This window comes from Thermobia domestica, chromosome 14 (assembly GCF_964235325.1).
Source record: "Thermobia domestica chromosome 14, izTheDome1.hap1.1, whole genome shotgun sequence".
In the NCBI taxonomy this organism is placed as follows: Eukaryota; Metazoa; Arthropoda; class Insecta; order Zygentoma; family Lepismatidae; genus Thermobia; species Thermobia domestica.
In genome coordinates, this window is record NC_137467.1 from 63,539,797 (window position 1) to 63,553,028 (window position 13,232).

At 35.8% G+C, this 13,232-nt stretch overlaps 1 protein-coding gene across 5 annotated transcripts in view; it reads right to left on the reverse strand.

The window, feature by feature from the left end:
• The window catches only part of LOC145669704 (uncharacterized), a 50,492-nt gene that overhangs the window by 20,959 nt on the left and 16,301 nt on the right, over nt 1-13,232 (reverse strand). For 3 of the 5 annotated variants that reach the window (XM_081737999.1, XM_081738000.1, XM_081738001.1), the window contains exon 2: nt 9,499-10,559. The exons of the other annotated variants lie outside the window; for them this stretch is intronic. In XM_081737999.1, the coding sequence (XP_081594125.1) occupies nt 9,499-10,532 (1,034 nt within the window). In that variant the 5' untranslated portion in view covers nt 10,533-10,559. The remainder of the gene's footprint in view (nt 1-9,498; nt 10,560-13,232) is intronic. 5 annotated transcript variants of the gene reach the window in all.

Below are 13,232 nucleotides of genomic sequence, written 5' to 3' on the forward strand. Positions count from 1 at the left end.
TAGCTGCAGATTGATTTGAAGTTTACGTAGTAATTTTATTAAATACACCAAACGGAATATACGTTACTAAGAAATGGAAAAAAAAAATTTCAGATATACTAAAATGAGTCTTCCTGGTAGTGAAAATACACCTGAAGCAAGTGGTAATAGGGAAATATACACATCCTCTGACCTAGCTGACCTTATTAAACAGCACATTGGACAATTGAAGCAAGACTTAGGTGAACAAATGAATCAGCAAATTGCACAATTGAAGGAACAACTCAACAGTAATAGTCAACATTCATCACAACAAATTGAGAATACAAATAAGCGAATTGAACGGAGTGATGATAAAATGGAACAAATTCTACGTAGGTTTACCGAAGTACAAAATTCTACAGAAGTTGCGAAAACTGTAATTATTGAGTATAATAATCAAAGTAAGGAGTTACAGGAAGATTTGTCAGTTACTGAAGAAATTTCACCACAAGTTAGCATGAATGCATTAAGTGAATCTGAACCTTCCACAGAAACTATAGAGAATACAGATCCTAAACTTGCATTAACGAAGAAATATCACATCACTGATTTAAATGTGTGGATGGAATTTGCTGTGTGTTCGGAAAAACATACTGCGATATTGGTTGGTTTAGATTATGCAGATGTCTCTCTTCATTCGAATGTTTTTGATCGTCTTACTGATGCTGTGTGTAACGAAGATTTTAGTATGCATCAATATGCGAAAAGTAATGGTTATCTTCGTCTAATGAATGCCATTGGTTGCTTGCATTCACAGTATATCCAACATGATATTAATCCTGGAGATGAAGTAATTGTAATAGAACCATTTAATGATATGTACACGACTTTGGTTCATGTAGCAGGAGGAAAGTTGATTCCAGTATTCGTGAAAATCCCGAAAGAGAACGTGTGTTTCCACCAATGCTTGTAGTGATTGGTCGATTGAGTTGGAGCTGTTGAAATGTTCGATCTACGAAAAGACCAAAATGATAATAGTGAACAATCCGATGGTGCTTTTACAGAACGTGATGCAATGCGTTGATTTCAATTATCTAGGTGTGTCATTGCAAAATTTTGAAAATCCATCAATGGTGCAATACAGTGCTAACCTGAACCAAACTAACCTAAATCGAAACCAAGTTCGAAATATCCATGTGAGATTAAAGTGTGATTCCAATGTAAAAAGAAATGTTAAATCCACGTGTACCAATAATGTAACCGAAACTAATCTTAGTAGCAACACTAATAGTAATCGTACTATACTTAGGAAGCATATAGATCTAGTTTTCCTCGAATTGGATTTCGTAGAAATTTCATAGATGGCTAATTTCTCAAAATAGGAAACAAAGAAATGTAGAAGTAAATAACACAAAGCTGTATTCCCATTTATGACTTTCAATGCTACTTAAACGAATTCATTGGTCCTATAACTTAAGCTAAAGTTACGGCGTCCGAGAAAACCATGTTCAATTGATTTTTGTTTTATTTCACTGTAAATAGCGTTATGATTTCGTTTGTTATTTGTACTTTATTTGAATTCTATGAAGATAATATAAATGCTCAAACAAATGATTCAGTATTGTTGAACTTAAGTTATGGCGTCCTTCAGAGTATATTGAAAGCAAATGGATGAAATTAGTTAAGACATTATCTTAGTTCCTTTGGAAGTTGTAACCAAAGTTAACATAAATGACATTTAATTTTGGAGCTAATTTTTAATATGATAATTTCTTTATGTTAGTTTGTTATGACGCTGATTATCGTGTTTTGTTCTAGATATTGTCGATATTTCATTTATAATTTACATTTTGTTTTTCTCATTTAAGAGAACAATTATACAAATATCATAATAATATCCTTTTTGCAATCTTCTTAATTTTGCCCAAGAAAATGACAGATTTAATTAACTTCCAACTTCTAACACGTATCAATTGCCTCGAAAGGATTTTAAATTAAACACCTTTTATGACGTTAGTTGAATATACCTTCTATTGTCGATGTTGAATTGTATAAAATGAAATTAATTATAAGAATAAAGATAAATATGAAAATAATATTGATATAAAAGTAAAATATAATATATGATGTTATGAATTGTAATTATTGCATACACGAGGGTCATTCGAAAACTTAAATAAACAATACGTGGTATCTAACGGTCCAGGATTTTTTAATTTTTTAACAAGAAATGGAGAAGAAAAAAGTCCGATTTTTCGGGCGACATTATGTATCGGTATTGTGAACTTGTATTTACGGCCAAAATGGACTTTTAAAACATGCACACACTGTTCAGAAAGGAAGAAGAAAAAATACAAAGGGAAATAGATCTAATTCCTTTTTTGCTATTATGATTGATGTTCTGTTGTGATAGTGATATGACATGTTTTGTAAGTTATCATAGCAACGGAAATCATATAATATATAGAGAGAGTCCATCTTGTAAAAACTACATGTACAATATTTCAAGTGTGCGAATGTTTAACCTATTACGTACTACAATAAAAAAAGGTAATATTGAAATAAAGTGTTTAGATGAATTTTGGTAAAACGGCAACCTAGATTATATATATAAATTTACGGACTGTGGGCTGTAACGACATACAAGATATGCAAAACAAGCGTTAAGCACATTACAAACTGGTGTTTCCCGAAGGAATACACATTTACTGGTCGTTATACTACCTCCTTTCAAATTGTTTCCTGATCGAATATGTCACTGAGAGCATAATTTTTTAAATACCATTTTTAATTTCATTGTTGTATGATTTATTAGCATCGATTACTCGCTTCGCTGGGTTAAAATGAAAATTTAAACGCATAACTCGGTATCTCATGTGTTTGGTACCCATGAAATATGCTGTTTTCGTTTTTAGTGGCATCGAAAAAATCATATTTCACCTCAACGACCCCGAAAACTATGGATTCGATGCTAATATGAGCCATTTTCAATCAGTTTTATACATATATCTCCCCTCCCCCAAGTTGTTGGGCTGAATTTGGATGTAAACGGTATCGGAAGCCTCACTCTATCTCAACGACCCCGAAAACCAATTGGTCATTTTTGATACTGATACTGATCATTTTGATCATATATATATAAAGGGCTCGGGGGGAAAACACGATAATTGATATTTTCGGCTTTTTGAAATTGTTAAGTCTCTCTGTTCTTCTTCATACGAACAGTCGATCGGTGGCGAAAACTCATCAATCCTCCAGTAGCCGGCACGTGTTGAAAGTGCTTCGTCTTACCGCTTACTGCAAGTAAATTACAATAAAGAGCAAAGATGGCAGCAGGAAGGTTGCAAACATTATTTTCTCAGTTATCGTGTTTTCCCCCAGCCCTTTTATATATAGGGGACAAAAAATCTAAAAACACTTCATACAGGACGTAAGTTTGGCCCTCCACTGTACAACACGTGTTGCGGTTGCCGATCGTTCTTTGTTTTCAATGTGTCGTGTGGACCTTCCGTCAGCAGTAACCAGATCACTTGTGAGTGTCATGGAGTGAAAGTGGTGCGGTAAAATTGGCGACCTGACAGACTTCCAAAGAGGCATGATCGTTGGTGACCGTCTTGCTGGAGCTTGTGGCAACAGTGGCGAACATTGTGGGGGTATCGAAAGGCACAGTGTCCAATATCAGGAGGGCATACACAAATCATGGGCAAACGACGTCTGCAAAACACAACAGTGGTCGAAAGACAATCCTGTCAAGATAGGGACCAGAGGGTATTAAAACGGATTGTAGCAGCTAAAAAGAAGACCACTGCAATGAAAATTACGTCTGAACTCAACTTGGGCCTACAGAACCGGGTTTCATCGAAAAGTGCGACGGGACCTTCATAAAATGAAAGTTCATGGCAGAGCCGCTATTGCCAAACCCCTGGTCACAGCAGTAAATGCGAAGAGGCGTATCCAGTGGTGCAAGGACTACAAGGACTGGATTCATGAGGAGTGGAAACACGTAATGTGGTCCGATGAATCGACCTTTCGCCTTGTTTCCACCAACCGGTCGTGTTTGCGTTCTGTTAAGAGTATGAGCAGTGATATCGTGGTTTTCTGCAGGTAACATGATATCCCTGCATGGAATGATGAATGCTAACGTGTGAGGCCATTTTGGGGGACCAGGTTCTACCCATGGCCCAAATATTGTTCCCTAATGGTCATGGCATCTATCAAGATGATTTAGCACCCTGTCTCGATGCAAAAAGCGGTGAAATCATGGTTTGAGGAGCAGGACCAGGAGCTATCACACCTCCCCTGGGTCCCACAATCACCAGATCTGAACATCATTGAGCCATTGTGGTCTGAGTTAGAAAGGTGTGTTCTGTCTCATTACTCTCCACCAGCATCCCTTAAGAGACTGGAGCATGTTTTGGAGGAACAATAGTAGAAAATTTCACACACCATGATTTGAGAGCTGTATACGCCAGTTCCAAGCTGTTTCGGACGCAAAAGGAGGTCCCACACCATACTAGGTATGATTTTTATTTTTCCAAAAGTTCTACTTTTTTGGCCAAGCCCTGTATATACACATATCCCTCTTCCTCCTCCTCTAAGTTGCTGTGCTGAATTTGCATTTAATCAGCATCAGACGTGTCACTACGCATCTCAGCGACCAAAAAACTATAGATTCGACAGTAATGTCGGTCATTTTTGATCATTTATAAGTTCGGATCATTTCGATAATTTCCTTCCCCTCCTTTCTCTCCTAAATTGCATAGTAAAAGTGATATGACAAAACCATCTCAGATCTGAACCTCATCTATGATGAAAGTTTCATGAAGATCGGTCGGGCGGTTGAAGAGTGATGAAGTCAAAAAGACAGTTACTTCCATATATATATATATATATATATATATATATATATATATATATATATATATATATACTCCCTTCTCCCTCTCCCCTAGTTACACAGTCAAAGCAAAATTAGAAAAATAATCACAGGCCCGAACCTCATCTATGCAGAAAAGTTGATCGAGCTCGGTAGAGTGGTTCAAGAGTAATGAAGTCACTTTTATTTTTATTTTTTTACCATATATATCCCTCCGCCGCAACCCTAAGTTCCAATGTCAAAGTAAAATTACAAACGTCAACCAAGGTCCGAATATGATCTACGTTGAAAATTTAATCAAAATTGGGTCTTCCTTCCCGGCCCTAGGTTCTACCGTCAAAGAGAAAATATTAAAAACTTTGTAGTCCTGAATCTTATCCATGTTGAAAATTTCATCGCAATCGGTCTGGTGGTTCAAGAGTCATTAAGTTTTATTTATTTTTTTGTCTCCGCCTGCTCCCCCAAAAACTAAGTTCAACTATCAAAGTAAATAGCTAAAAAAAAATCCCAGGCCAGAACCGCACCTAGATAAAAAATTTAATCGAGATCGGTTGGGCGGTTCAAGAGATTAAGGGTCACGAACATAGTCACTTTCAATTTTATAATATAGATTCAATTTCAACTTTTAATTGTTACTTCATAAATAAGCTCGTTCCGAGTCTGATTTTCCATCTCAAGCAACTTGTAGATTACTTAATTCAAGCAGTTAAAACACTTTTCGAAATCAACAAATACCACGTACGCTTCTTTCCTTTCGTCTGAAAAACTTTCACGTTGTTCATTCGATTTAGAGTAACTGCATTTTTCTGTATGCTTTCTTTCAACTCCTCTTGCCTTCTCAACTTCGTTACTTCTACGTCTGTGTAATACTTTTTTATATTCGAAGCTGATTTTTTTTTTCTGTGTGATGTAGAAAGACAATAATGCTAAAACTTTAACACAGATATGAAAGAATGTGTGCCTGTTGAAGGTTTATTGATCTTAGAAAGGTCCCAGGTCACCGGCCACCATAAATAGCAGATTAATCTACTGTACTGGCTACAGAACGGATGCTGCTAGTATGTAGGTTGTCGGATGAGAATAACATTGTTGTTAATTAGAGATCATTCCCAGAACGATGCTAGCAAAAGTTTACTACTATGAAGTGTCTTTGAGTGTAGCCGTATACTGAAACAGTGAGGGAGTGGATGATTGTTTCGTTAATTACTGCTTGCATGTCATATCGCGTCAGCAATCCATCGTGGTGTACACCAGTGGTTCTCAGGCTCCCTTTAGAAGAATGTGATTATCCTGAGCAGCACGCGTCGTTTTAACCGAATCCAACCACACACAAAGCTGAAAGTTTTGGAAGAAAGGGTCGATGAAAAGGGACAGTGATTACGAGAAATGAGTGAAAATGGTGAAATGAAGAAAGTAGGGGAAACGGGATAACCCCGAGAAAACCCACGAGCACGGTTTTCCACCACAAAATCCACACGGCGCGAGCTGGGATCGAAACCAGGAACCCCAAGCACCGGAAGTGAACGCTCTACCATTGAGCCACCGCGCTCCCTGCAATGTTATCACCCATTTTATTCTTCATTTCACTATATATTTTGGAACTTATTCCTTGATATCGCAATTGCTTTGCAATTTTCGTTTACTTCGTTTTGTTTTCTATGTTACATAGTTTATTCTTTGTCATACAACTCAATGTATTATTTCCATCATCTCAATTTGAATTTCGCCTGTTAGACTCACTTACATACTTCGTTTATATAACATCTTAGTACATTTTCCTTGCTTTCTATTTCGAATTAATTTACTTCAGAACACATTCAATTTTCTTTGTCTTTTCTCTTGTCACTTTTACACGTACTGTATATTTCCTCGTCTTTGTCGATTTCCCTTCTTAAATTGCAGTTCAATTTTCTACACACAACATTTATCTATGCAACTTATTTTCCATACTTTTCTTTCCATCGTTTTGAAACATCATTTTATACGTCATACGTTTAATAGTTGTGGCAAGTTCAGTATGAGTAGAGGAAACAGTCCGCAGCACCTCCATCAACTTGGAAAGCACTTCAAGTTGGATCGATTGGTCACACATGATTTGACTCCGGGCCAGAAGGCTACGGGAGCGGACACCTGCGTTTGTTTGCTCTCTCATCTGAGGAAGGACCCATTTTTGGACAGGGTGTTGAAATATGATGAGAAGTGGGTCCTCTGCGAAGCTCTACGGCGCCGTCATCATTGGTTAACATCCCATGACCGGTTCCAAAACAGCCGAAACCAGCACCAGTTTTCCTGTGTGTTTGGTGGACTGCTCGCGGCATCGTGCATTGGGAACTGCTACCAGCTGATTAGAGCATCAATACAACTACGTACTCTCAGCAGTGGAGCCGTGTTCAAGAAAAATTCAAAACTCTGGAGCCAGTACTTCCTAATCGCAAAGGGGCCCTCCTGTTACACGACAATGCTAAGGCTCACGTGAAAAGTATGACCCGGGACACCATTCTGCGCCTTGGATGGGAAACACTATTGCATCCGCCATACTCCCAGGACATTGCACCATCCGAATATCACTTTTCTCGTTCCTTGGACTATCACCTTATAGGATGGCAGTTCAGATCCTTAGTAGAGATGCAAAATGCATCTGACACTTTCTTCGCTTCACAGCCCACCAAATTTTATAGCAATGGAATCCATGGCCTTCCACAAGTTTGGCAGAAGGTCGTAGATGCTGATGGGGACTATCTTCATCTTCCAGGTACGTCCTAGGTGACATATCGATGTTCGAAACTGGTAGGTGAAAAAGCGACAGAATTTTCTTCGTTGGCTTTATACTTTTTTTCCAGGATGTATATTTTTAATAATCACAAATTCGGGATTTGGCAGCGTTTACGTTTTCTTTTTACCAATGGCCTTCAACATCTTTGTATTAACATAGGAATTATATGCTTTGATACTATCCATTAATTGTAGTTTTTCTCTTTTCTCTGTTTTACTTCCATCATACCACGACTCCAAGAAAACAATTCCTTCTCAGAAGTTTGATATAAATATTATATACAATAAAATACTACTACTTAACAACAATAATAAAGCTTATATTTCCTTATTTCTTCCATATATGTATTCTCATCCTCCATACACTTCCCCTTGTACAGCAAATTTGGTGGAACGCGTCGCCCTGTCTCGCCGTCAGAGAAGGCTGTGTGTCAATTTCTAATGTATTTTGTGTCTAAAATATTAAGTATTTAAACAACTACTGAATATAAACTTTCTATACGTGATCCAGTGGAAATTCTTGAATGGAAGAGTTCTTCTTCCAGAATATTATTGTGAGGAGACGAACTAATACAAAATTTATATGGGCAGCGTAAAGTATCTATATACATTTCTATTTTACTCATATACAACATGATTAGTGATCTGTGACAAAGTTAAATCTAACACTTGCTTAGGATATTTGTCATTTTTTTTCACGTATTTTTCTAAACAGTACTTCATCCTGTAGAATTCGGAAATACAATCTTAAAACCTAGGATTCGAAAATATGATTTCTCACTCGAATACAGTTGAAGTCATAAATCAGCACTAAAGAATACGTTTCAAATCAAAGTCTTACCTAATAATCAAGGTCGTAAAATGATCAAATGAAAAGAAAGAAAGTAAACGAAAACTTTCATAATCACCGATTAGCACTATTAAATTAGAAGGAAATTATATCTTTAAGAACTCACGAAATCAATGTGGCAAAGACCACTACGTGGAACCGCCATAATCTGAGTAGGTAATGTCGATCATAATTTTTGTCTCTAATTTTATACGGCACTATGACCTAAAACATCATTCAAGTAAGTCCGTCAGATTTATTTATATCGTATTTGTTAATAATTACAAAGTGATTAATAGCATCTATGATCGTAAATCTCATTCCAAAAGCTATCTACTTCCATGCAAATATATTTGTAGCATAATTTATACAATTTCAAGCGAAAACCCTCTATCGGTTCGGAAACTTGATATTTTTCGGTTACAAATATAATGTCATGAACAGAAAAACTAACATCATTTGATCGGTTAATACATTTCCATTAAAGCTTAAATATTTTATATGGACGGGAAAATAACCCCAAAATAGCAAATCCTTCAGCTCAAATGTTATAGAAGTTGCTACAATTCAATAAGGTTAACTCTATTTATAATGTACCTCTTGATTAACTTTCCAGAAAAAAAAAATATACACACTAAAACCCCAGATTTTCGATACCTCTTGTGTCAGGTACCACTGCAATTCCCATATTATTATGTCCACCCCACAAAGAAATCATATGGATGCACTGTTGCCGTGTCTCATATTCTGTTTTAGGACAGTTCGGAAATTTGAGTAGTTCCGAAAAACCTGAAGGTGACAAATTTAAAAGATTATTACAATATATAAATCAGAAATACGTAGTCACTATTAAGGGGCACATAGCATACGAACTGCTTTGAAAGAAAGCTACAATAAAAGGAAAATTTATAAATGTAACATCTGAATGACACATGTAATTTTTCTGTGTTGTTGTAATGTCGGATTTAGCAGAACAGATTAACTGAATTTTGCCCAAACCAATACTCATTCCGTTCTATGTACAAAATAAAGTACAAACCATGCGAAACTTTTTACGTACCTGCTCTTTCGTGAGAAATTAGTATAGTGAAACTCAGTATCAATATTAGAATTACACTCTAGCTTTCTCTTAAGTCCCATCTTGAGAGGTTTTACGCATGGAGAAGAAGTGGTGCATTTTGATTCAATGCTGCTTACAGCAAGGTGACATCTGGTGTTGGCTGAAGCCTTTTCCAGTTTGGAATATGAAGGTTTAAACTTCTCACTGTTAGAGTTAACAGATTTATATTTTGCGTCTTTTGGATAATTTTCTAAACTTTTATTCAATCCCGTTCTATTCATTTCCATGTTTGACTCTAGGCACTGTTCACTCCCTCGTCGAAGTTCCATATTTCTTATTGCTGTGTCGTCCGAGTTGGAATTTTCAATGGAATTATTTTCTGTGGAAGAAATCAATTTTTGTGCTGTATTCGTCTGCTTGTTGTAATCCTCTAGAACGTTTCTGTTAATACAAAACCTATAATTATCACATTTATTAAGTGGAGGTAACTTCTCGCATAACACAATTGCTTTTGTAATTTTCTTGTCGAAGCACCATTCTGAGCGTCGATTTTGAAGTTTCGAGTTATTATAAGCAGTTTCCATTTTAGGTAACAAAACAATTTGCTTTGAATCAGGTATTGTTCTAGACATTGATTCTGGGGATTGTTTATGTTCATTGCCTGGCTGCAGTTTCCTTTGTTTTAATGCCATATCGTCTGGGTTCAAGTTTTCAATGTCATTATTTTCTACGGGAGAAAGAAAATTTTCTGGTGTTTTCATCTGCCTATTGTAATACTCTGGAACGCCTCGATGGGTGATACCAAACGTATCATATTTATTAAGTGGAGGTAACTTCTCGCATAACACAATTGCTTGCTTAAGTTTCTTTTCGAAGTGCAATTCTGACCTATGAATTTTAAACTGGAAATCATTATATGCAATTTCTGTTTTAGGTAACAAAACATTTTGTTTCGATTCGGAAAAATCCGTTATCCTACATAGAGAAACAACTGCATCAAGCTTTAGTTTTCTATCACTTCCTTCTATATTCATCTTTTGTTTCGCAGCAAATGTATTCACCTGAAACAAAATATATAATTAATTATCAGAATTTATTTTGAAGCATTTTTTTCTCTAATAAAAAACTGTTCCATGCAGGAATTCTATTGTGACGTCTTACCTCAGTGGTTGGACAACATTTCTGGGAATTTTGCTATCATTTGTACACTCTATTAAAAATGAATGCTTTAATTGTGGTTGTTTTGAGCTATAAGTTTCCAAGTTTAACTTCAGGCATCTTCCAAAACAGTAAACTAAAGATTGGAGGTTCAAGCAACCGAGTAAAACTTCTCAATCGGGAAGAACTTAGCAGAGTTTTAAGTGTAATTTCGAGTTACGTATACATGTAAGCACACGGTAGTTTGTCATCTGTGTTTCCATATGTGAAAAAACATCTTCAATGAAATGAAGGAGAGCGAAAATTGATCCCGCATTCATAGCAGACTGAAAAATAGGACCATAAACAACAGAATGTGCAACGCATATGAATATCATAGTCTTGCAAATTCAAGTAATATCAAGCAGCTCGATAGAGGTATTCATGCTGACTCAGTGGAAGTGTGGGATTTCTAATCTTAAGATCGTCAGCTCAATTACCCATTGGGAGAAAATTTTTGATAGGTAATGGTATATTCTTGGATGCAGGAATAATTATATAAAATTGCATTAAAATAAATCTGTTGTATATATATATATATATATATATATATATATATATATATATATATATATATATATATATATATACATTCATAAATCATTTCAAGTCATAAGTAATTGTTATGTTTAAGGTACATCTGATAGTGATAGATGTTAAGAGAACGAATATATGTGAATGTAAAATTAAGTAAAACATGCAATGAAATTACGTATATGGTGTATATTTGTTGAATTGAGTTTGAGTTTAACGCCTCTTTCAGCAGCGAAGCAATATGAGACAGGATCTTCCAATTAACGTGGAATCCGAACCACATGAACTCCTCCCGGGGATCAAATCCGTCTCACACGCCAAAAGCGCGTACGCTAACTGCTTAGCCACGAAGGTGCTCCCAGGTGTGCATTTGTCTGCAGCTATTTGTCATACGGAAGTTACTTTTTAATATTCTCATTACAGCATGGGATTATTTTTCTTCACAATAGCATTGTAATCGTTAAATATGACACAATTTGCACTTAGCGTGTAATTCACTGTTAAGTTTGTATCATTATGCACTTTATTCGTCTACTGCATGATCACAGTTATGGAAAGTAAAATTCACTATTGTGTAATTTGAATAAAGCAGTTAGTTCTTATCTTCTGATATTAGAATTTCTCCTCATACCTTACGCGTGATTGAAACATACGTAATTGTATTTCGGTAAACATCGCAACCTGAAGTTTTGTGACACATCTTCTATAAGAACGAGCGGTGGCCGCATAGGTAGTATTGGGAAGTTATTAATTCAATTTCCGAATTTCATAATGTCACAATTTCGCAACAGTAGGAAGTGAAAGCCCCATAACAATATATATATATATATATATATATATATATATATAAAATATTACTCAAACACTCGGTAACCATGCGATTAGATACTTGCAGGACACATGTTTTGTCGGGAACGATTTGCTCAATATTCGCGAAAGGAACCTTAAAATAACGCGGTGAATATAATAAGAGTACGAAAAGTTTTCGCAAATAAATTTCCATGTATAAGAGAACCCCCCCCCTTTTTTTTCAAAGTGAATTGTTAGACTGCATTTACACGCATAAAGATAAACATACTGAATTCAATCTTTTAAAAGAAGCTACAGAGTTGATCTCTTACGAAAACAGACGGAAGTCCGTCTCATTCAATAAGTTTCTTTCATTATTACTAAGCTGGTCTTCCTTAACTGAAATCACTAATGGATAAAGAAGTGGCCCATTTAGCGTGACAGTCTGATGGTATTTTAAAAAGAAAAATATATGTTTCTTTGTTTTGTAAAATAATATCACACAGAAAGTTTCCAGCCCGGGGCCGTTTAAAAATGTTTTCCCTATTAGTCAATAAGGCAATTGTAACTGCTCTTCATCAAATTACGAAAGTCTAAAATTTGAAAGGAACTAAACTGTTTTACATTTGTCAACTTGAGGATGACCTTGGAACAGCTAAAACATAGAAATTAGTGAAGAACTGGAAAAACTGAATAAGTCTTTCAACACCACTGGCGTCAATTTAGTTTCTTTTAATGGTGGCGAATATATTAAAACAAACTCATATGAAAGACAAAATTATCTCTGATGTAGCATAATGGTCAATGTGTATGAATCTGTAGACTCGATCATAGCTTAGTCAAATTACACTTGTAACTGAATCATGTCCTGGCTATGAAATGCAAGGTACTGAACAATCGACAGATTAACTCTAGTATATAGGATTTCTCACATATCTAAAAGACGAGAATGGGTCAATTTGACCCACATGTAAAAATTATGTAAAATGTTAATTTGCTTACGATTTTTATCTTTATTTCTTTGCTTAAAATTATTAACGCATAAACAATATTATCAACACAATTATTATTAGGAATACGTTGAGTTGATTTTGAGTTTAATGTCCCGTTCAGCAGCGAGGCTATGTGAGACGTGGAGCTACTGAGAAACGTGGAATCCGAACCATATGAGCTCCCGCCGGGAATCGAACACGTGTCTCCCACGGCAAAGGCGC